This window comes from Sceloporus occidentalis, unplaced genomic scaffold, assembly GCF_023333645.1.
Source record: "Sceloporus occidentalis isolate IW3139 unplaced genomic scaffold, rSceOcc1.0.p SCAF_390, whole genome shotgun sequence".
Taxonomy (NCBI): Eukaryota; Metazoa; Chordata; class Lepidosauria; order Squamata; family Phrynosomatidae; genus Sceloporus; species Sceloporus occidentalis.
The window spans coordinates 234,807-254,209 of NW_028317370.1; the positions used below are offsets into that span (position 1 = coordinate 234,807).

Here is a 19,403-nt window from a genome sequence, read left to right on the forward strand (position 1 = left end):
AGGAATTCCCTAGCGCTAGAACCCACCAGGGCGTATCGAGTCTTGGCCAGTGCGATCAGCTCCTGGTCGGTAGGTGAGCACATGTTCAAGCCTATGGGCAGCATCTTCTTCAGCGTGGCCACGATGAGGGACGTCTGCACGGAGTAGCGGTCGCCTCTCCTCTTCTTCTTTGTGCGTTCTTGGTCAGAACCTCCAGACTAACGGTTGTGAGAGGAGAGCAGAAAACAAAAAAACAAGACAAGTGACCCTAAATTGATTCAATTTTTTCCCGCAAACGAGACGCATGCAGACAAGTGTTCGTTCTTATTCTGTGGTCATGATCAGCTGCCCAGCGCCTCCATAGATTGTCAGCCATCACACGCACCAGCCAAATGCTCCCGTCAGCCAGTGTTTGCCAAGAGCCAACTGCCAGCACTTCATGCCATCGCCCTTTTGGGGGGTCACTGGAATTTCCAATGGTCACATTACACAGAAAGCAACACGCAGAAAGAAAGGGGGCATTCCTTACACCAGGCCCTGGGGGGCTTCACATTAGGCTCTCGCTAAATAAATACAATTCAAAAATCCTACATCATTCTTATGTGGTTTTTTTTTATTTTATCTTTAATGTTTTTTGTGAAATCGTCTGGTAACGGATTCCCAACGGAACGCTTCTGAAAGTATTCATCTGTCCTTTACACGGAATTGTATCCAGAATACTTTGGGAAGAACCAGAACCAAATACTTCTACTACTAATAATATATTCTATGGCATAAATGGTGATGGAAGTGGGCTACCAGATTCCGCACGTACCCCAACCACCAGCTTTGCAGTCAACCACAGTTGCTCCAGTTTGCCCCTGATAAATAAGGGCATATATCTCTACAGATGCAGTTATATACCTGGCTTTCTTTTTATTGCAGAGCCATTATTCTCGTAGACAGGAGCCCCGCATTCCTGCTTCTGGGGCGTCATGCATCCTATCACTTCTACTCATAGGGGTTCAGTCCCCCAAACTGTGCTAAAACAAAATTCATAATCCAGAACTAGCGGGTCGGAGGCTGAGATGGAATGGAAGGAAGTTTTACTTTACTGAGAGGATGGTAGATAAGTGGAACAGCCTCCCAGCAGAAGTGGTAGAGGGTAATACAGTGAGGGTATTAAACATGCATGGGATAGACATACGGCTCCTGAATCTAAGACGAGACCAACGACTGATTGAGGTTTGAGTCGTTACAGCAGGAGAAATGGGGGCCGGGGAATTCTATGTTTCTATGCTCGGCCCCCAATTAAATCACAACCAGCCTTAACGGAGAACATGCAACATCATCTATCCGTCTGTGCTTTCTTCCCCCCGCCCGGGACAACCACTTCGAGACCTCAAAACACCTTCTAAGGCATTTGCCCCTCCGGCGGGCTGCATTGGGGCATCACTCAATGAAGGACGACTGGGCCTTAATCACTTCTGATAACAACCTTTAATCTCCGGGAGGGATAGACGTATAGACACGACAGAAAGGACTGGAGAGTCACCAGCTAGCTCCTCCACTGCGGTGAACTCCAATTCCCATCACTCTCAGCAATCCGTATGAGTAACTGATATTCCACAGAATGGCTGAAAGTCTTGGGAGCTTTAATTTACCAAAAGCCGGCAAGCTAATTGACGGCAGCTCCCGGCCCTTCTAAGTCATACAATTCCTGTTTTGTTTTATTTTTAAAAACTAACCCTTTTTTGGGGGGGGATTTGTACAAAATACAAAGGCGGAAACCACCTGAGTGAAAGCAGGGCTCGGCCCCTCAGACACTCACAGGGTTATATTGTAGTCCCTCTCCAACCCCAAGAGGATAAGATAACCCTTCTGGGTCAGCAATTGGGGTGGAGGGGGGTAACACAATACAGTGAAACCACTGCAGCGAGGGAAAGGGTTAAAGAGGCAGGAGGGAAGGACAGACAGACAGAACGAGCCATGCGCCCCACGCAGGCAGAGAGCGGCAACGCAGCAGCCACACTACAAGACAACAGTCTCACTGCTGACCTGGCTTTCTCCAGACTACACACAGGAACAGAGAAAGAAACACAAGAGAGCGTTACAATGTATCCGTGGACTCAGAGAGCGACACGTGGCGCCCGGTGCGACGCCGGGGCAGTATCACGAGCGGAGAGGGGCAGGAGTATTAGGGCGACGTTAGAAGCTCTCAGCAATGGGGAAGGTAGGTTTAAGAGTTAGGGTAGCTCATAACAGCAGACTTAAGGGGTCTGGGGTAGGAGTGGGATGGGGGCACAACTCATGTCAGCAAGTGGTGAAAGGGTAGATTAGGCCGTGATGGGTAGGAGGAGGCAGACTCGTGGTAGTGGTTTTGATTATGCTGGGGGGGCAGACATCTGGCAGTGGTTTCCATTACAATGGGTAGGAATAGACTGACCCGTGGCCATGGCTTCCGATACGATGGATACTAGCGGGCTGGCCCGTGGCCCTGGTTTCCATTATAAGGGGTATTAGCAGTCTGGCCTGTGGCATTATTTTCTCTTTTGGTGGGTCGGAGCGGGATGACTCCGTAACCTTCGTTGGAAGGCATGGTCTTGGAGGTCACAGTGGGATACCGCCGAGAAAGTCCACCGGTCAGTACTTTACGCACCTTAGACATCTTGCTTTTACTGTCTGCTGTCAGGAACGACATATTATTGATTTCATTCTGAACCACGAAATTTTGCTCTTCTCTCTTAAAGTTCTGTAAAAAAACAAAAGCAGAAAGGAAGTTGGCAAAACAAATGATAAAAAAGAGGTTTTTGGGAGAAAATAACGTGACTTTGAAAGACTGGGAAATGATTTTGTTACGTCGGTCGCTGAGACATGAATCGAGGAGCCCGCCGACAATGCTTACTTACGTGGGATTTGGACCAGAAGATGAAGACCTCACCCACCATGCGGAAGAGTTCCTCGGCATCGTTGTTGGGCTCCGAAAGCCAATTAGCTCTGTAAAGAAAATGCACGTGTTACACGACAAGCCTACACGGAATATATGTATTCATGCATGGAACAGCCACACCGCAACAGTGGTCGACCTCCTCTATCGGATACGGTGTCTTCCCTGTCGCCTCACCTGTTGTTATCCACATAGCGGATGAGCAGGGGGTACAACGCATACAGGTCTCTGCACAGCACAGAGAACTCGTCCCGTATCAGAGCCTCCGAATCCTCAGACTCGCTCTTGGCCTCTAGGCGAAGCTGCTCCTCCTCGGCCACCACCTTCCCGGCGCGCTTCTTCAGCTTCTCCATGGTTGGAATGAAGTGAGAGCGAAGCAGCTCCGGCTTGGCTTTGCTCACGATGGGCTGGGCGAAAACTGCGAGAGGCCACAAGGTCATCATACGGACAAACAATTTTTGAAAATCAGGGGGTTTTATGTCAAATAAACCCCCATTAATACTCTAGTAATACTAAATAATACAAAATCTATGACGCACTCGCTTTTAGTGAGTAGATCTCATTCAATTTGGAGAGAGAGACGGTGAACCTTGCTTACAGAAAGGGTTAAAAAAAACCTCACTTTAACCCCCCCATCCATTTTACCTGCCAGTCTCTTCATCCAGGAGGCCTCGTCAATGCCCAGGTTGTTGACCACAATGCGCAGGATGTTCCCCAGAAGGGCATTCAGGTGCTCGGAGGTCACACTCGTGCAGCACGGCGAAGAATCATCCGGAATATTCTCCGGTCCTCGTTCCCACCACCGAGGGAGGTAGTTACACAGCATGGGCAGGGTTACCTCGATTACATGGGGCATCTCCGTGTAACGGGCGCCGGACTCTGCCAGCATAGAGATGTCCTTCATCAGCGATTCAAAGTCGGGGATATCTGGGCACATCTCCTCCACCGAGTTGGGGAGACCCAAGACTGGAAGCAAAGGAAGGAAATACATTTTGTTACAAAGGAGATTTACAAAAACGTTTGAGTAGAGAAACGATAACAAACATTCGCTATGATTTGGGGTCATACTCACTGGCGCGCTCCCGGGGCGATTTGGTGGTGTAGACAGAGTAGATGTTATACTCGTTCAGAGATGGCTCCAGAAAGGCCACGGGCATGGCAGCTGCGAGACGGGCGAGACATTCACCCAGCGCTGGCCGCTGTCTGGAGAGGACAACGACGGAGTGTTCAGGAACATTCAATCAATGGGGAGCCCAACTGGATATCACGCAAAGCCAGCCATCTTCCCTGAGGGCCACAGTCAAAAAACACCAGTATTCCTGTCTACCTGAAATGTGCTACTCACTTTTCCACATAGGGGTTCTTAGTGGTGCCCAGAGAGTAGATACTGCACAGCGTCCTGTAACACGAGACCTGCACATCGTCCACTGGAGAGAAAAGGGAGAGTCACCACCATGTCTGGAACCATTATGTTTTTTATTCATTGTTCGAACATCTATGGCTTTCCAGTAATGGGCCTTTTTCCCCGCCAGCATTTAGCTTACGTATGACATCATCTCCAAACTGATGTTGAGCGATGTGTTCAAAGAGCGATGTCAGCACAGGCAGCAAAGCCACGGTCGTATAGTTGATGTTTTGGGCTACGCCTTTCACTTGGGTGCGAGACTGCGACACTTTGCCCAGTTTTAAATTTTCCACCATCTTCTCAATGTCTTCTGACGCTCCTTCAAAGAAAGAGCGCAGGCCGGCCTTAACGATCTCTGGACCGGACTTCATCACTGTTCTGTATCGGGGAGATAGAGGTGGGGGAGTGAAAAAAGGGGTGAGAGGTCCGTGTCCCGGTGTCTGTGTATTAGGAGGAGTGAGGGTCCCGGTTTCTGTGTATTAGGAGGGGTGCGTGTCCCAGTGTCTGTGTATTAGGAGGGGTGAGGGGTCCGTGTCCCGGTGTCTGTGTATTAGGAGGGGTCCGTGTCCCGGTGTCTGTGTATTAGGAGGGGTGAGAGGTCCGTGTCCCGGTGTCTGTGTATTAGGTGGAGTGAGAGGCTCCGTGTCCCGGTGTCTGTGAATTAGGAGGGGTGAGAGGTCCGTGTCCCGGTGTCTGTGTATTAGGAGGGGTGAGAGGTCCGTGTCCCGGTGTCTGTGTTTTAGGAGGGGTGAGAGGTCCGTGTCCCGGTGTCTGTGTATTAGGAGGGGTGAGAGGTCCGTGTCCCGGTGTCTGTGTATTAGGAGGGGTGAGAGGTCCGTGTCCCGGTGTCTGTGTATTAGGAGGGGTGAGAGGTCCGTGTCCCGGTGTCTGTGTATTAGGAGGGGTGAGAGGTCCGTGTCCCGGTGTCTGTGTATTAGGAGGGGTGAGAGGTCCGTGTCCCGGTGTCTGTGTATTAGGAGGGGTGAGAGGTCCGTGTCCCGGTGTCTGTGTATTAGGAGGGGTGAGAGGTCCGTGTCCCGGTGTCTGTGTATTAGGAGGGGTGAGAGGTCCGTGTCCCGGTGTCTGTGTATTAGGAGGGGTGAGAGGTCCGTGTCCCGGTGTCTGTGTATTAGGAAGGGGTGAGAGGTCGGTCTCGTACCTGGCATCCAATGAGCGAGCCAGAATGTGCAGACAGTTTACGACGGCGGGGGCATCATTCCCTGGAGAGACACAGAGGGGGTAACTTTTTGGGGCATGTTGTTATTCCTGTTATAGGAAACTCACAGAAGGAATGGGGGTCTTTCCTCAATGAAATGGGTTTGGGTGTTAATTGAATTCATGCAAGTAAAACGTAATTATAGGAAGAGATTAGAACTGAAAACCTCCGGTGAAGTTTTGAAGGGGCCACAGCACACCGACCGCTTACCGAACAGCGAAACGCGGTGTCGTACCAGGCCAGCCATCTTACAGAACAGACTATCAGAGAGAGAGCGTCAGAGGAGGAGAATGAGACAGAAGACGGTGAATGCAAAGATTAAACAGCAGATCAGCACCAGTTTCATACAACCTCGAGACACGCACATAACAGACCCGTACATACTGGCACACGCGTGTTTCTACACACGGACTCTGCCCTGCACCAAAGGGCACCGAACACACAATATTATCCTCTGAAACAGTTATACTCAGCATCGCTCTACACGGCGAGCACCGACCTAGCAATCATCTCCTTCTCCTTGTTGGACGCATGGCCCCCGCTGCCTAGCACTTTGGCCGGCGTGGACAGGAAGTACAGGCAGTGGTTGGAGAAATACTGGTTAATAAGAGGCAGCAGGATCTGAACAGAGAGAGAACAGAGAATGAGGCGAGAGCGAATGCATGAGACTCAACACTTGTGAAAGAGACAGACAGAGACAGAAAGAGACGTCGCGAACACTTACCTTCGCAAAGAATTTGATTTCCCGTTCATGGGGCGATTTCTCTACCCTCCCGCTGCTCACCACAGCCTCTGCAGGCGACATAAAATAAAACGGGTTTGACTAGTTGGCTAGTAAGTCGTCGGCCTCGGCGCCTGCTCTACGGGGACGCGGGAACGAAGCCACCCGACACAGCAGAGACGGATTAGAATGGGGGGCAAACATGTCTACCGCACTCATATCTATGATATACAGGAAGACATGTTATGTGTAGAGCGGAGTGCCGTTTGGGGGGGGCGCGCAGTGCTGCGTGTGGGGCGCGCGGTAACGTGGAAGACACTGAGTCCGGAGACCCTTACCCAGATGAGCTATAAATTCCTGGGCACTGTCCATGAGCTTCAGCAGCTTCTGGAGGAACCCATAGGCGAAGCGCTTCTCGATGGATGATGTGTCCAGCTCCATGTCCTTCAGACCCCTGAAAAAAGAAAGGACAAAGAGTCAGCCTCATTGGGTCCCCTCCGCCAGGCTCTCTTTGCCACCGCTCGCTCCGCACTCACCGAGTCACTGAATAGCCATTAAGCTGGAGGAACTTAAGCAGCTCGTGTGCCTTCTCCCGGTCCCGAGCTTTCTCCTTGGCCGTCAAAGTGTCGTAAGGAACCAGCAAGGGGTGAGTTCCTCCTCCTGGAAGGCAACATGAGTTACACAATGAGGGCAGGTGAGACTGATGGGCTGTGGAGCGCGGGGGTAGTTTTAGGTGTACGAAGCATAGAGACAGCAGATAAGACCCATCCAACCCTTCTAGCCGTCCGTCTTCTCCTGCTACTTGAATTGATGGGTTTGATGCGTCCCTGAATGGGTTATGTTGGTTAATTCTGTATGTTGGAGGGTAAACATGCAAACGATCGGGTTTGGATCTCACCTTTTGACTCCAGCTCCAGTTTCTTCTTACGCCCCCAGGTATTGTGATAATTCTCTGCCAGCTGCTCGGCCATTGACTGCCAAGGAAATACCATGAAATGTTTGGTGGGATAATTAGAGAGACATGTTATAAATGACAGGTAAGACCGAGATGTCTGTTCTATCAGCCTAAGGCTCCTCCTTATTCACCCCCAATATTGTGCGCCCCTGGAGGGGTTTAAAGTCCTTGCATGTCGGATCTCAAAGCCTGATCTTCCAAGCAAATGTGTTACAGCCTTCTAGGCAGAAGAGGAGACGCCAGACCCCACAAGCTATTCGGAAACCCCCCCTGAATAATGAAACGAGCCCCAGAATTACAGCCAATCAGCAGAGAGCAGGGTCCCTACCTGCAGCTCCCTGGACAGAGTAATCCCAGTAAGGTCAATAGGGGTTGGGCTGAATGTCTGGACGCTTGGGTCATAGGTCGCCTGAAATACACGGGGAGAAAAAACTGTGGATCAGGAATTAGGAGAATAAGGCACGGCAGATCACACATCACACACAGGCCACGTCACACGCTTTTCCGTATGTCACACACAGGACACGTCACGTGCTTCTCTCTGTCACACACAGGACATGTCACATGCTTTTCCATGTCACACACATAGGACACGTTACACGCTTCTCTCTGTCGCAAAAAGGAAATGTCACACGTTTTTCCCTATGTCACACACAGGACACGTCACACGCTTCTCTCTGTCACACACAGGACACGTCACACGCTTCTCTCTGTCACACACAGGACACGTCACACGCTTCTCTCTGTCACACACGTCACACGCTTCTCTCTGTCACACACAGGACACGTCACACGCTTCTCTCTGTCACACACAGGACACGTCACACTCTTCTCTCTGTCACACACAGGGCACGTCACACGCTTCTCTCTGTCACACACAGGACACGTCACACGCTTCTCTCTGTCACACACAGGACACGTCACACGCTTCTCTCTGTCACACACAGGACACGTCACACGCTTCTCTCTGTCACACACAGGACACGTCACACGCTTTTCTCTGTCACACACAGGACATGTCACACGCTTCTCTCTGTCACACACAGGACACGTCACACGCTTCTCTCTGTCGCACACGTCACACGCTTCTCTCTGTCACACACAGGACACGTCACACGCTTCTCTCTGTCACACACAGGACACGTCACACGCTTCTCTCTGTCACACACAGGACACGTCACACGCTTCTCTCTGTCACACACAGGACATGTCACACGCTTCTCTCTGTCACACACAGGACACGTCACACGCTTCTCTCTGTCGCACACGTCACACGCTTCTCTCTGTCACACACAGGACACGTCACACGCTTCTCTCTGTCACACACAGGACACGTCACACGCTTCTCTCTGTCGCACACGTCACACGCTTCTCTCTGTCACACACAGGACACGTCACACGCTTCTCTCTGTCACACACAGGACACGTCACACGCTTCTCTCTGTCACACACAGGACACGTCACACGCTTCTCTCTGTCACACACAGGACACATCACACGCTTCTCTCTGTCACACACAGGACACGTCACACGCTTCTCTTTGTCACACACAGGACACGTCACACGCTTCTCTCTGTCACACACGTCACACGCTTCTCTCTGTCACACACAGGACACGTCACACGCTTCTCTCTGTCACACACGTCATGCGCTTCTCTCTGTTACACACAGGACACGTCACACGCTTCTCTCTGTCACACACGTCACACGCTTCTCTCTGTCACACACAGGACACGTCACACGTTTCTCTCTGTCACACACAGGACACGTCACACGCTTCTCTCTGTCACACACGTCACACGCTTCTCTCTGTCACACACAGGACACGTCACACGCTTCTCTCTGTCACACACAGGACACGTCACACGCTTCTCTCTGTCACACACAGGACACGTCACACGCTTCTCTCTGTCACACACGTCACACGCTTCTCTCTGTCACACACAGGACACGTCACACGTCTCTCACCTGGGCAGACTGGGAGATTTTGCGGGTTTTCGTTTTCTTCTCTGTCCGGTCGTCTTCTCCCTCTCGCGCTTTCTCCACCATCCATTCCCAGGCGATCATCGCTTTCAGAGACTCTTTGATGGGCCAGCGATAGATCTCTTTATCCTGCGAACGAAACAACACAGACTGTGATCTGAAATCGCAGCGACGCAGCTTCACACATTAGCACCTAAACAACACATAACACGTATGCACTTTCCCCGGACACGCTTACCTTTTCGGAGAAGGTTTTGTATGGGCGCAGCATTGGGTGGGTTTTGGCTTCTTCGTCCACCGTCTCTCCATACGACCAGTTATTCTGAATCTGTGGGAAGGGAACGTTCAGCCTCGTTATTAATCCATCCTAAATTCAGGAATTTTCCGGAAGAAAAACATGGATTTCCCAAACGCAGCCAACGTTTACGCACCTTCTCGAATGCCCACTTGTCGTGAGTGTACTCAGCGTATTTATTGATAAACCCGTCGAGTTTCTCTGGGATAATCACGCTGAAACCAGAAAGAAGGATTAGGGTATTTTTTTTCCGCCCCAGTCGCCATCCTCAGACCTGGTTTTGCTCTCCATCATTCCAACAATATGTTCTCTTATCTGATCTCAGATCACGGGCCGTATTCCAAGAGAATGTAGCTACCTATACTGAAAATGGTCTAGGTTCTTATAGCACGAAACCCCTGCCTTCCATATTGCATTCATTTGCCCTAATTAGGTAGGTATCTGCCCCGGCTCGTTAAAATTCTGAATTTGCAGACGTGGTGGCGTTTCACGTTGGAGACACTCCTTACTTCAGGGTCTCCACCGGTTTGGGATCGAAGTTTCCCTCTGCGTCCACGGAAGCCTTCTTCTCCGTTTTGGAAGAGTAACTGGCATCCACGTAGTCTGGGGGGATCGCTCCTGCGATGGCGCACAGGCACGGCATGGTGATCTTATAAAGCTCCGCATCAAATTTCTGCAATAAATAAAGTCATTATCCGTGCAGAGAGCTTCCTTTCATGACTTAACCGCCACGGATAATGGCGACGCTAGCATTGGCGGTCCATTACCTTGTGTGCGAGGGATTCGAAGATGCCCCAGAACAGCTTCCGCGTTAAGTGAAGCTCTTCTTCAGATGTCACGCCATAGTTGGCCCAGCCGGTTGGAAGGCAGTAATATTTCCAGCAGCGCTCGTAATGGTTGGTGAGAAGCTGGAGGACGAAGGCAGCGTGAACATCAATGCTCGGGGGCATAAAAGGTAGGGATCGACCACATTTAACCTACACGTTGGGTTGCGAAGGACAAAGGATTTGTGGAGTTCCTCACCTTTAGTGGCATCTTGGCGTACTCGTTCAAAATGGGCACATCAAAGACCAACCGACGCAGGAGATGCTGTAACATGGACGGACGGAGGTACCTGAAAGCAGACACGCAGAAATGAGACGCCCACAGAAGCCCAGCGGCCGCCAGCTAGTGACCTCATTCAATGGAACCGAGTCAAAGACAGACGGGCGGCAGCGGGTATTAGAGAGAAAGGAGAGAGAAAGACCAGGAAAGCAAGAAAATTAGTGTTCAAGAAAAACAGTGCAAAGGCAGAGTGACAAAGAAAGCAGAATAAGAGACAGACAAGCCAAGAGACAGAGGTGAGGACAGAGAGTCACTTCTGAAAGGAGAGGGAACAATTAAGATATTGAGAACCTGGAGAGTAAATGAGAAACAACTTAATAGGAGCAATAACCTGCACAGAGCCATCAGACACTCCTCAATAACATCTCTCTGCGCCTTGGTGAGCGAGCGCCCGCGTGACAGCCGGTAAATGGTATGGAGCATGGAGTCCACCATTATAGCGCGGTGTTCAGTGCCAGCAAACAGGGGGGCACATTTGGTGATCAGGGGGAGAACCGCCAGGCATAGGTACCGGTTCAAAGCTAAGGCCATCTCTGTGGTACTAAAGGCAGCCTGTAGGAGAGAACGCAGGGTATCAGAAAAGTGAATCAGAGGAACCTAGACTTCACTGGGGGGGTCAGTGCTTGTCTGATCCAGTCTTTTGGTTTAGGTGGCCCTTGGACAATAGGGATACTCACTGTGTCCAACGATGCTGCAGCCCTCATGTCTGGCAAGAACCCAACCTCTAGAACCTGGAGCAGGAAGTCCTGGGTCTCAATGCCGTAGACACGGTCCAAAAACAGAACCATTGGTGCTTTGTGATCCGGCACAAAGCTGGCAGACATCTTTGGCTCAATGGTGTTTCCATCTGGTGAGGAGAAGACATCTTTTCATTACTGAGATTCTGTGTAGGGATGAGGAGGACAAACATGGCCACTAAGATTCCACCCATCTCACCTTTGCCGAAGGCAGGAATCTGGAGTGGCAGACTGATGACTCCCACCAGGTCCTCGATAGGAACCAAAGATCGAAGGATTGCGCGGATCCTCAGAGCTTCTCCTTTACCAGCCTGGATCAACTGGAAATACCAAGGAGATATTAACAAAGGGCATCAGAAGCAGACGGATCCACCAGACAGAGTGAGAAATAAATACGTTATAGCTTAGAGAGAAGAAAATGTTATCAATGTATTCTGGGTTAGGGCGACTAGGCTTAGGGGTCAGGACTGGAGGCCTCCTCAATGGGCTGGATACAAGGGAGATCTCCCTAACTGTCCCATTTACAGGATCAATTAGGGGATGAAAATGGCAGCCGCAGAAGTGAGCCCTAGCGTCAGACCCGTGCCCAAAGTAAATACATTGCTGGACGTATCAAGTCAAGGGGGGAAAAAAGAAAATAACTAGCTCATAAGATATAGTGATGACAGGTGAACCTGGGGGGTTAATGGAAACAAGTTGGGGTAAGATAAGGTATGAGAAAATCATAAGATTGAAATCTGAAGAACAGGTAGCAAAGAACATAAAGATGTGGATAAATGAGTCTCCAGGAGCCATGGTGGAGCTGTGTGTATGTATATATATATATATATATATATAATATATATATAATGGGGTGTAAAGGACCCAGTCTTAATCATTCACTTACATGCATTTCTGGGGCACATCGTCCCAATAAATCAATGAGAGCAGCATAGAAGGACATGATGGCGTTTCCGAGGTGCACCCGATTCTCCTCGTGGACCTCCTCTCCACCATACCTAGGAAAAGAGACAGGATGTACGTTAGAGGTCTGGGGGAGCGACCAATAAATAAATGAGAATAAGAACCAGATCCAGGAGAACACGGAAAGGAGGAATTTGGGATAGGAGAAAGGACATAAGGAACAGACCACGGACAAACAATCTCCAGCTGCTTTGGAGCCCCTCATCCTAAAACAGTTTGCATATGGCAAGATGGGCGTCATGGGACTGGTAGTCAAACAAAAATGGAGGAAACAGAAGGACGGGCTGTGACTGCGCCAAAAGAGAAGGGCTACGATCGTCGCCTTTCACGTACATCTCCCGCCGTCTATCCTTCTTCACTGTGGGCCCATCCCTTGCTGGATCCTCTGATATTTTGATAGCGTCCTCTATGGCGGCAAGAAGCCCGTTCCCTCCTTCCCCTCTCAGCGCTGGACCGAAGCACTCGGGCCGCCGGATCAGAAGACGCACCACCACATTGGCGTTTTCTTCCACACTTTCTCCTGCGGGAAATCCAGGGAGACTTGTTTACATCGCCCTGTACATATATACCCCATACTAAGAATGACTGACGAGACAAAAAGCAATTTGCTTCCAATTTATAACCATCAACGTTTCAGCCTTAGCGCTACCAAAAACCCAGGAAAGACACCAATTTCCACTCCTTCTATAACCAGTCGTATAAACGTTTATTTGCTGAACGGATCATCATTCATTAGCCAACTGAACCAGAAAAAGTGAAAACTCACCTAAAAGTCTTTTCAACAATAGAAGTGAAAACTTTTGGATTTGGGTAAATTGCATTATTTTCCATAAACCAGATGCCCCTTGTATAGCCCTCGGCTTTCACCTACCGTTCACAAAAACTGCAAATCGCAGGAAATCCAGGTATCTTTCCCCTCCGACCGGGTTCCACCCAATATCAGGGTAACCTTTAGCCAGAAGCATGGGGCAGCTTTGAAGACCACAGCCGGCCAGATAGGAGACAACCTGACGGAGGTTGCAGAAAAAAGAGAGGATTTAGGAAACTATTTGCGGCGATTCATTTTGGAGCATGGGGCTTGATAATGGTGGGAATGGGAATATATTAACCGTAAACATGTTAAGATTATTGATGGTTTCTGAAGAACCTCTCAGACTCACCTTCTCCAAATCCTGCTCCTCAAGAGCTAAAGCCAGCTCGTTATTATCTATGACTGATGCGGCGGCCACATCTAGGGGTGTTGATCCTCTCATCCCTGCAAGAAGGTAACATACAGGGTCAAAACCCAGTTCCTCCGCGCCAGGCGTCCTAGCGTTGCCATCCCCGGCCTGATGAGGTCTTACCCAGCCCGATGCCGCTGTTCTCCAGGAGGTAACTGAGATGGTCAAACATGGCTCTTTGGTTTTGCCGACTGATCCTACAGAAATAGCACAGGAACCGGCAGCAGTTGGTCACCATTTTGGGGAAGCGAATTTCCTAGAATATAGACAGAGAGTGATGATTAAATAATAATAAATTAAAGACAAGACTGTATACAGAGAAACCCAATGGATGGCTTTGCTCTTGACCTGTGTAGACACATTGATCCCCTGGAAGGAGCACCATCACTTTCCACTATCATCAGGGCACCAGTGTTCATACATGTAAACAGTCTATAGTTGGAGCGTGGCGCGTGTACACGAGCAGCTTTTTGGTCAGCGGCCATATCTAATCCCTGGTTGAGCCGTTACATTCACAGCATCAGGGATAGGGAGCCCACGACTGTCCAGCCGCCAGTCGAGATCTACCATGGCTGTGCCTTACCTTGGATTCTCCTCCTCCTAGTACGTTCACCATCACTTCCATCACCGTCTCATGCATCCCCAGAGCCCGCATAAGGTTGGGATGCTGGTAAAACACCTTGTTGTTCATAATATTTCTAGAAGAAGAAGAATGAGTCTGAGATCAGGTACAGAATATGGGACTTTAGCTGAAGTTCCATAAACATAAAAAAAAGGATTTAAAGGATCCTTACATACAAAAAGCTAAAATGTTATGATATTGAGAACAAGCAAAGAAAGACCAACCCGATACTTTGAATCATCAAGTTCTCCTCCTCGGGTCCCATCTGTACAATGAGCAGGGAGCGGATCTGGCCCAAACTCTCCAGAAGGTTCATGGTGTCTTCCACCGAGATGGCGTTTATGGTGTAGGCCTTGGGAAGAGCTCGGATCAGCTCCCCTAGCCCATCGTACTGACGGTGGAGCAGGCTGAACATCACGCGGACCAGCTCAGGGCTCTGGATAAAGGATTCCTGGGCCCAGTGAACCATGGTGTGGGAGATCAGCTCTTGCAGGGTACCTGGCCGTGCAAGAAAGAGAGGAGTCAATGACCACGGACTTGGTGTCTCACGTTGGTGCTTGACAGGACTATAAGACTGGGACTCTATGAGCAATGGACATGAGAAGTGAAAAAGAAAAGTGGATACAAATGAATTAGTTGGATGTAATTCTATAATCTCTAGGAGGATATGTGGTGGGAGCAGAAATGTATCATCCCCTGCAGGATCAAACTGGAGATTTTTATGGTTATGATAGATATGTCCGGACTCATTAAAGAGAGATCCATTGACAATAGATCTGCAGAGTAATCCTCAAGTCACAAAGAAACTCAAGCACTCAAAGGAACCATCTAAAACCAAGTATCCCCAGCCTGCACTGCCGTATGCACCATCATGTGTGTCCAAAGAGGACATACCCAAAAATCTGCGTCCATTAGTTACTTACCAGATCCTTACTCCAATCCAATATTCTCCTTCTCTTATTCCTCCCCGTTCAGCCTCTATTCACTGCCCTCATCCCTCTATCCCGGGCTGTTACTCTATTCCTCACCCCAGCAGCCCTCCCAGCTTTTGGGTCTATTGCCCTTCGCTTACTGGGTTTGGGTTCTTCCTTCTCCTCCGGCACCGGTTCTGGTTCTTGCTTTTTGCCACGCAGATTTCTCACTTTCTCCACTAAGTTAGCCAGCCTTCTGGCCAGGCCGGTGTCCTCCAACTCCTCTTCCTCTTCTCCTTCTATCTGAACTCCTAGCGAACAAATACAGATACGTGAGCTGCGCATGCACATAACCAAATATGACAGCGCCTGATCCCAGACTACTCTCCTGAATGACGTGTGATCTTACTGGAAGCTGGAAAGGACTCGACAAGCTAGTGGAGTCATTTGCCTCTTACCACAATGAGACAGGAGGTCGCTGTGAAACTCTATTAACTCTTCCCGAATTTCTTCAGGCACCGGGTATTCCTCCTCAGAAACATTCCTGCAGTTCACAAGCATGTTTATCTGGAAGAAGAGACATCAGGGGGTCAAACATCCAAAAATGTGCATGTAAGAGAGCAGGAAAGTACACGGTAGATTAAGGGAGCACAATGTTGATGGGATGCTGGAGTATGAGGAGGAAGGCTAGCGCGCCATGTCACCTGTTCCTGTGGAGGAGAGCGGAATTCTCGCGTCCGTCGCGCTGTCTCTGCGGCGGACATCGTGAAGGCTTGCATCAGCTCCTTGTAGCGTTCCCTCTGATTGGTCTGCAGACGGTCAACATGGCGTTCTGAGAATGCGATGATGGCTTCCACGCGGTGCTGCAGCTCCCGGTCGCAGAAATACTGCAATAGGTTGCACATCTGGTGGCGAGAGATAGACAATTCCTTCAGGCTATGGGGCATGGAGAAAGCCTCACATTCAGCCAAAGATTAGATTAGTGAAAAATGGAGATATTCCACCCGAGTAGACTGTCATGGCAGTCTATGAAGTCTGTGATTGCCTAAATACTTTATACCTCCAACTCAATAGCATGATAGCTCCTGGGGTATGCGATGGGTTACAAATTCTTGAGTTTAACAACCTACCTGCAACTTAACGGACTCTGGAAGCTTCATCTGCAGCAAGCCTTCCTCCAGACTTTCTTCCTTGGCCTCTTCCTCATCAGCCTCTACAACTTTTTCTTCTCCTTCGTCTGTCTTTTCCTGTCCTTCTTCCTCTTCACCTGTTCCTTCCTCCTCTCCACCTTCCTCTGTAGGTTCTTCTTCCTCCTCTTCCTCTTCTTCCTCTGTTGCGTTCTCGTCTTCTTCTACTGCTTCCTCTTCTGAGAAAACATTGGGCTCTATCATCTTTAGGATGTGTTTTACATCATCGTCCTCAAAAACACCCATAATCAGAAGTGTTGAGATGAGTTTTAGGACTGGTACAAACTGGAACTCCACACTTCCCCCTACCGGGTCTCTAGTATGCTGCCCGCCATCAAACACAGCCTCGGTCAACATGTTGATGGCCTTGATCTTAAGAATGTCCAGGGGGATGAAAGGGCTATGCTGGTACAGTTCGCTGCTCGTACTGACGAAACAGGTGTGCGAAAAATGAAGTTCAGGCCTCAGACAGGTGCTCATGCCAACCCCGGGAAGCCCGTGTTTCTTGTTGTCATTGGGAAACAGCTTGATGCTCTTTGTTTGGTCGGTCATGGGGACAATGAACTCGTTGTTCATTGTAAGACGGGCCCTCTTGGCTGACTCCAGGTGGATGCTGATGAGCAAGTCGTAGAAACCGCTGCGGAGGAGTCCAGAAAGATGGTTGCTCTCGATAGTGTAAAGCAACTGAGATTCATCTACGTGGCCGCACAGAGCATGAGCCACTCGGTTGTTGCCCAAAGCACAGACCGAGCAGTAGAGCTTCAATGTGTGGTAATGGAACTTCAGCATGTCCAGGCGCTCCGACAGCTCCAGGATGTCGATACACCTTTGGGCGACAAAACGTCAGTAACAGTTACTCTCGCAGCGCTGTCACCCTAACGTCTGGCCGCTAAGCAGTTGCCCAACAATTTCTCACCTGTTCTCCTCGGGGATATGGAGAGCCAACATCATGAGCGGTTCCGAGCACTCCACCATCCAGCCGCGGCGGTCGCTGACTTTACCGGTCTCTACGTTTAAAAACTCATCTGGCATTCGGCTCCACACCACAGGCGTCAACATCTGGACGTCCAGCCGAGGAGGGCACTGGGGCACCGGGTTCTTGCCCTCGCTGCGGAACATGGCGGCTGATATGGGCATGATGTTCTGCGACAAGGTGGGAAAAGGGTATTAGTCAAAGGAGAGAGCGCTATGACGACAGCGAGAGGAAGATGGACAGCTGATGTTTAATTCAGGAGGGGTAAACAAAATGATATGGGGTACAAGTAACGAGTGAGGTGATCCGTGGGGTATCTTTACAGCACAATGGTTTTTACCTTCAGTTTTCCAAGTTCAAACTGGAACATGTTCTGACTCAGGGGCTGAACGAAGACTGCTGGGAACAGCTTGGTGTTCGGTTCCACCTAGAAGTCAAAGTAATGACCATTTATTGGGCAAAAAAATATTAAACATAATAACAAATTCTATTTTAGATATATAAAGTTCTTTAAAACATTCATTAGAACGTGTTTTCTTTTTTCAGTATTTTATATATGTGTAAATATTTTGTATATTCGTATCGCTAGTTTAAAGAAATGTTAAAGCCCAGAGTTCCCTTCTTGATACATCTTAAGAACATAGCTCTGCGTCAATAAAGGATGATGGTATTGTGTTCCTTCCCAAGGTATCTACAACATTCCGAAGCAGAACCATATCGAAATTTGTATTTGAACGGGATTTTGGTTAGAGAAGGTTCCGGAAGGTTAGGCTAAAACCGCAGCCGGGTTCTCGTACCTGGAAGAACGTGTTGACCTCTTTCCCGTTGGCCGTGAAGGTCATTAGACCAGTCGCCAGATCAACCAGGCAGCCAATCACGAGGTCCTCTTTTCGGACCCGAGCCTGCTGGGTATTGGCACTGAATTCTCCTCCCCAGACCATATAGCAATTACTGCGCTTGATGCTAGAAGAAAGAATCATAGACCTCGGGTTTTTCAAGCAAAAATAACTGTAAACCTTCGTATATATATACGTTTTCTACACCAGGCGGTGGGATTAATGTTGACGTTTCCGTTAACGATTTAATGTTAAAAACTTTCCTTCTCTCCTGTCAATCAACACAGGCCGGGAAACATGGGTTCTCCGGCACGAACTCACCTGTTGAATATGTTCCCTTTGTCATCCCCCATGGTAATGGTGGCAAGACGCACTTTGTTCAGGTCAAAGTTCATGTCATAGAGATGGTAATCAGGGGTCACCCAGCCCACCCATAACCCAGTTGGCTCCTGTCCTGCGAAAATCCTCACCGAATAATAATACTGCCAAGGGAAGAAAAAATCAGGAAAACGACTGATATTACCCAGCACCAAGAACATAAGAAGCTCTCGTAACTATCCGAGCGTTCTGATCCGAATTCTCATTACAGAGTGATTTGGGCTCTTATAACGAGACCCTAAAAAAAACCTTTTTGTGATTCTGAACTCATTTTTGCTGCTCTCCAAGAAACATAAGCACAGCAACTAGATTGTAAGCTTCTAGGATCAGGGACGATAACATATCCCCACTATATATCTTCACATCGTCAGCTCAGTACGCTCATGTTTTATACCGTGGTCGTATTCATAATGATCTCGGGGTCATCTCGGTCGTCGGGCACCACGTCCTTCATCAGACGGGGCATGGCTGGCACCACGGGGGGTGGAGAGATGAAGGCCGACTTCTTGGCCTTGAAAAGAAACCTTTGAGAGAGAGGCAATAACACGCAGGACTGATCAGAGACTCGCGAGTTGTGTTACCTTCGTTGTATAAGTCTATGCATTGTTGCTGTATTGTCTCACCCTCTCTTCCCTTTGCCTTTTTCGGAGACTGTGTCCTTCTCGTTCTCTGGTTTTGGGAGTTCCTTCGGTGGCTCCTTAACAGCCTCCTTCTCCGTGATGGCCTCTGCTTCTTTGCGGCTGGCGGATTTCTTCAAGACCTCGAACTCCGAGTCCATGTCCACATCCAAGACATCTTCCTCGGGGATGGTGAAGGTGCGGGTGAGAGGGGTCGCCACTGGCGTACATTTAAAAGTCTCATGGAACTCAATGGGCATACTGAGCCTGAAGAAGAGCATGTCGGTGTTGCTGTTCTGGGAGCCAAAGGTCTTATGGGTGACTTTCAAACTTGGAGGATTGTCAACCGTACCGTCAATTCTTCCAACCTAAATT

General features: G+C 49.4%; 1 protein-coding gene across 1 annotated transcript in view; it reads right to left on the bottom strand.

Moving 5' to 3' along the window:
- Window positions 1-19,403, bottom strand: part of LOC149273252 (ryanodine receptor 1-like) — a 57,918-nt gene that overhangs the window by 18,916 nt on the left and 19,599 nt on the right. Inside the window, exons 30-72 of the mRNA XM_089506551.1 lie at window positions 19,035-19,396; window positions 18,806-18,935; window positions 18,355-18,515; window positions 17,995-18,160; window positions 17,538-17,624; window positions 17,141-17,367; window positions 16,168-17,050; window positions 15,742-15,942; window positions 15,496-15,604; window positions 15,199-15,348; window positions 14,351-14,624; window positions 14,088-14,202; window positions 13,628-13,760; window positions 13,445-13,539; window positions 13,156-13,291; window positions 12,618-12,804; window positions 12,208-12,319; window positions 11,521-11,641; window positions 11,262-11,431; window positions 10,916-11,136; window positions 10,504-10,594; window positions 10,248-10,388; window positions 9,990-10,153; window positions 9,617-9,695; window positions 9,424-9,513; window positions 9,177-9,314; window positions 7,531-7,611; window positions 7,146-7,221; window positions 6,784-6,907; window positions 6,586-6,701; window positions 6,251-6,318; window positions 6,026-6,147; window positions 5,737-5,786; window positions 5,470-5,530; window positions 4,450-4,688; window positions 4,251-4,332; window positions 3,978-4,108; window positions 3,551-3,871; window positions 3,083-3,323; window positions 2,868-2,955; window positions 2,618-2,710; window positions 2,017-2,031; window positions 27-197 (exon numbers count right to left, since the gene is read on the bottom strand). Of these exons, the coding sequence (XP_089362677.1) occupies window positions 27-197; window positions 2,017-2,031; window positions 2,618-2,710; window positions 2,868-2,955; window positions 3,083-3,323; window positions 3,551-3,871; window positions 3,978-4,108; window positions 4,251-4,332; window positions 4,450-4,688; window positions 5,470-5,530; window positions 5,737-5,786; window positions 6,026-6,147; window positions 6,251-6,318; window positions 6,586-6,701; window positions 6,784-6,907; window positions 7,146-7,221; window positions 7,531-7,611; window positions 9,177-9,314; window positions 9,424-9,513; window positions 9,617-9,695; window positions 9,990-10,153; window positions 10,248-10,388; window positions 10,504-10,594; window positions 10,916-11,136; window positions 11,262-11,431; window positions 11,521-11,641; window positions 12,208-12,319; window positions 12,618-12,804; window positions 13,156-13,291; window positions 13,445-13,539; window positions 13,628-13,760; window positions 14,088-14,202; window positions 14,351-14,624; window positions 15,199-15,348; window positions 15,496-15,604; window positions 15,742-15,942; window positions 16,168-17,050; window positions 17,141-17,367; window positions 17,538-17,624; window positions 17,995-18,160; window positions 18,355-18,515; window positions 18,806-18,935; window positions 19,035-19,396 (6,822 nt within the window). The remainder of the gene's footprint in view (window positions 1-26; window positions 198-2,016; window positions 2,032-2,617; window positions 2,711-2,867; window positions 2,956-3,082; window positions 3,324-3,550; window positions 3,872-3,977; window positions 4,109-4,250; window positions 4,333-4,449; window positions 4,689-5,469; window positions 5,531-5,736; window positions 5,787-6,025; window positions 6,148-6,250; window positions 6,319-6,585; window positions 6,702-6,783; window positions 6,908-7,145; window positions 7,222-7,530; window positions 7,612-9,176; window positions 9,315-9,423; window positions 9,514-9,616; window positions 9,696-9,989; window positions 10,154-10,247; window positions 10,389-10,503; window positions 10,595-10,915; window positions 11,137-11,261; window positions 11,432-11,520; window positions 11,642-12,207; window positions 12,320-12,617; window positions 12,805-13,155; window positions 13,292-13,444; window positions 13,540-13,627; window positions 13,761-14,087; window positions 14,203-14,350; window positions 14,625-15,198; window positions 15,349-15,495; window positions 15,605-15,741; window positions 15,943-16,167; window positions 17,051-17,140; window positions 17,368-17,537; window positions 17,625-17,994; window positions 18,161-18,354; window positions 18,516-18,805; window positions 18,936-19,034; window positions 19,397-19,403) is intronic.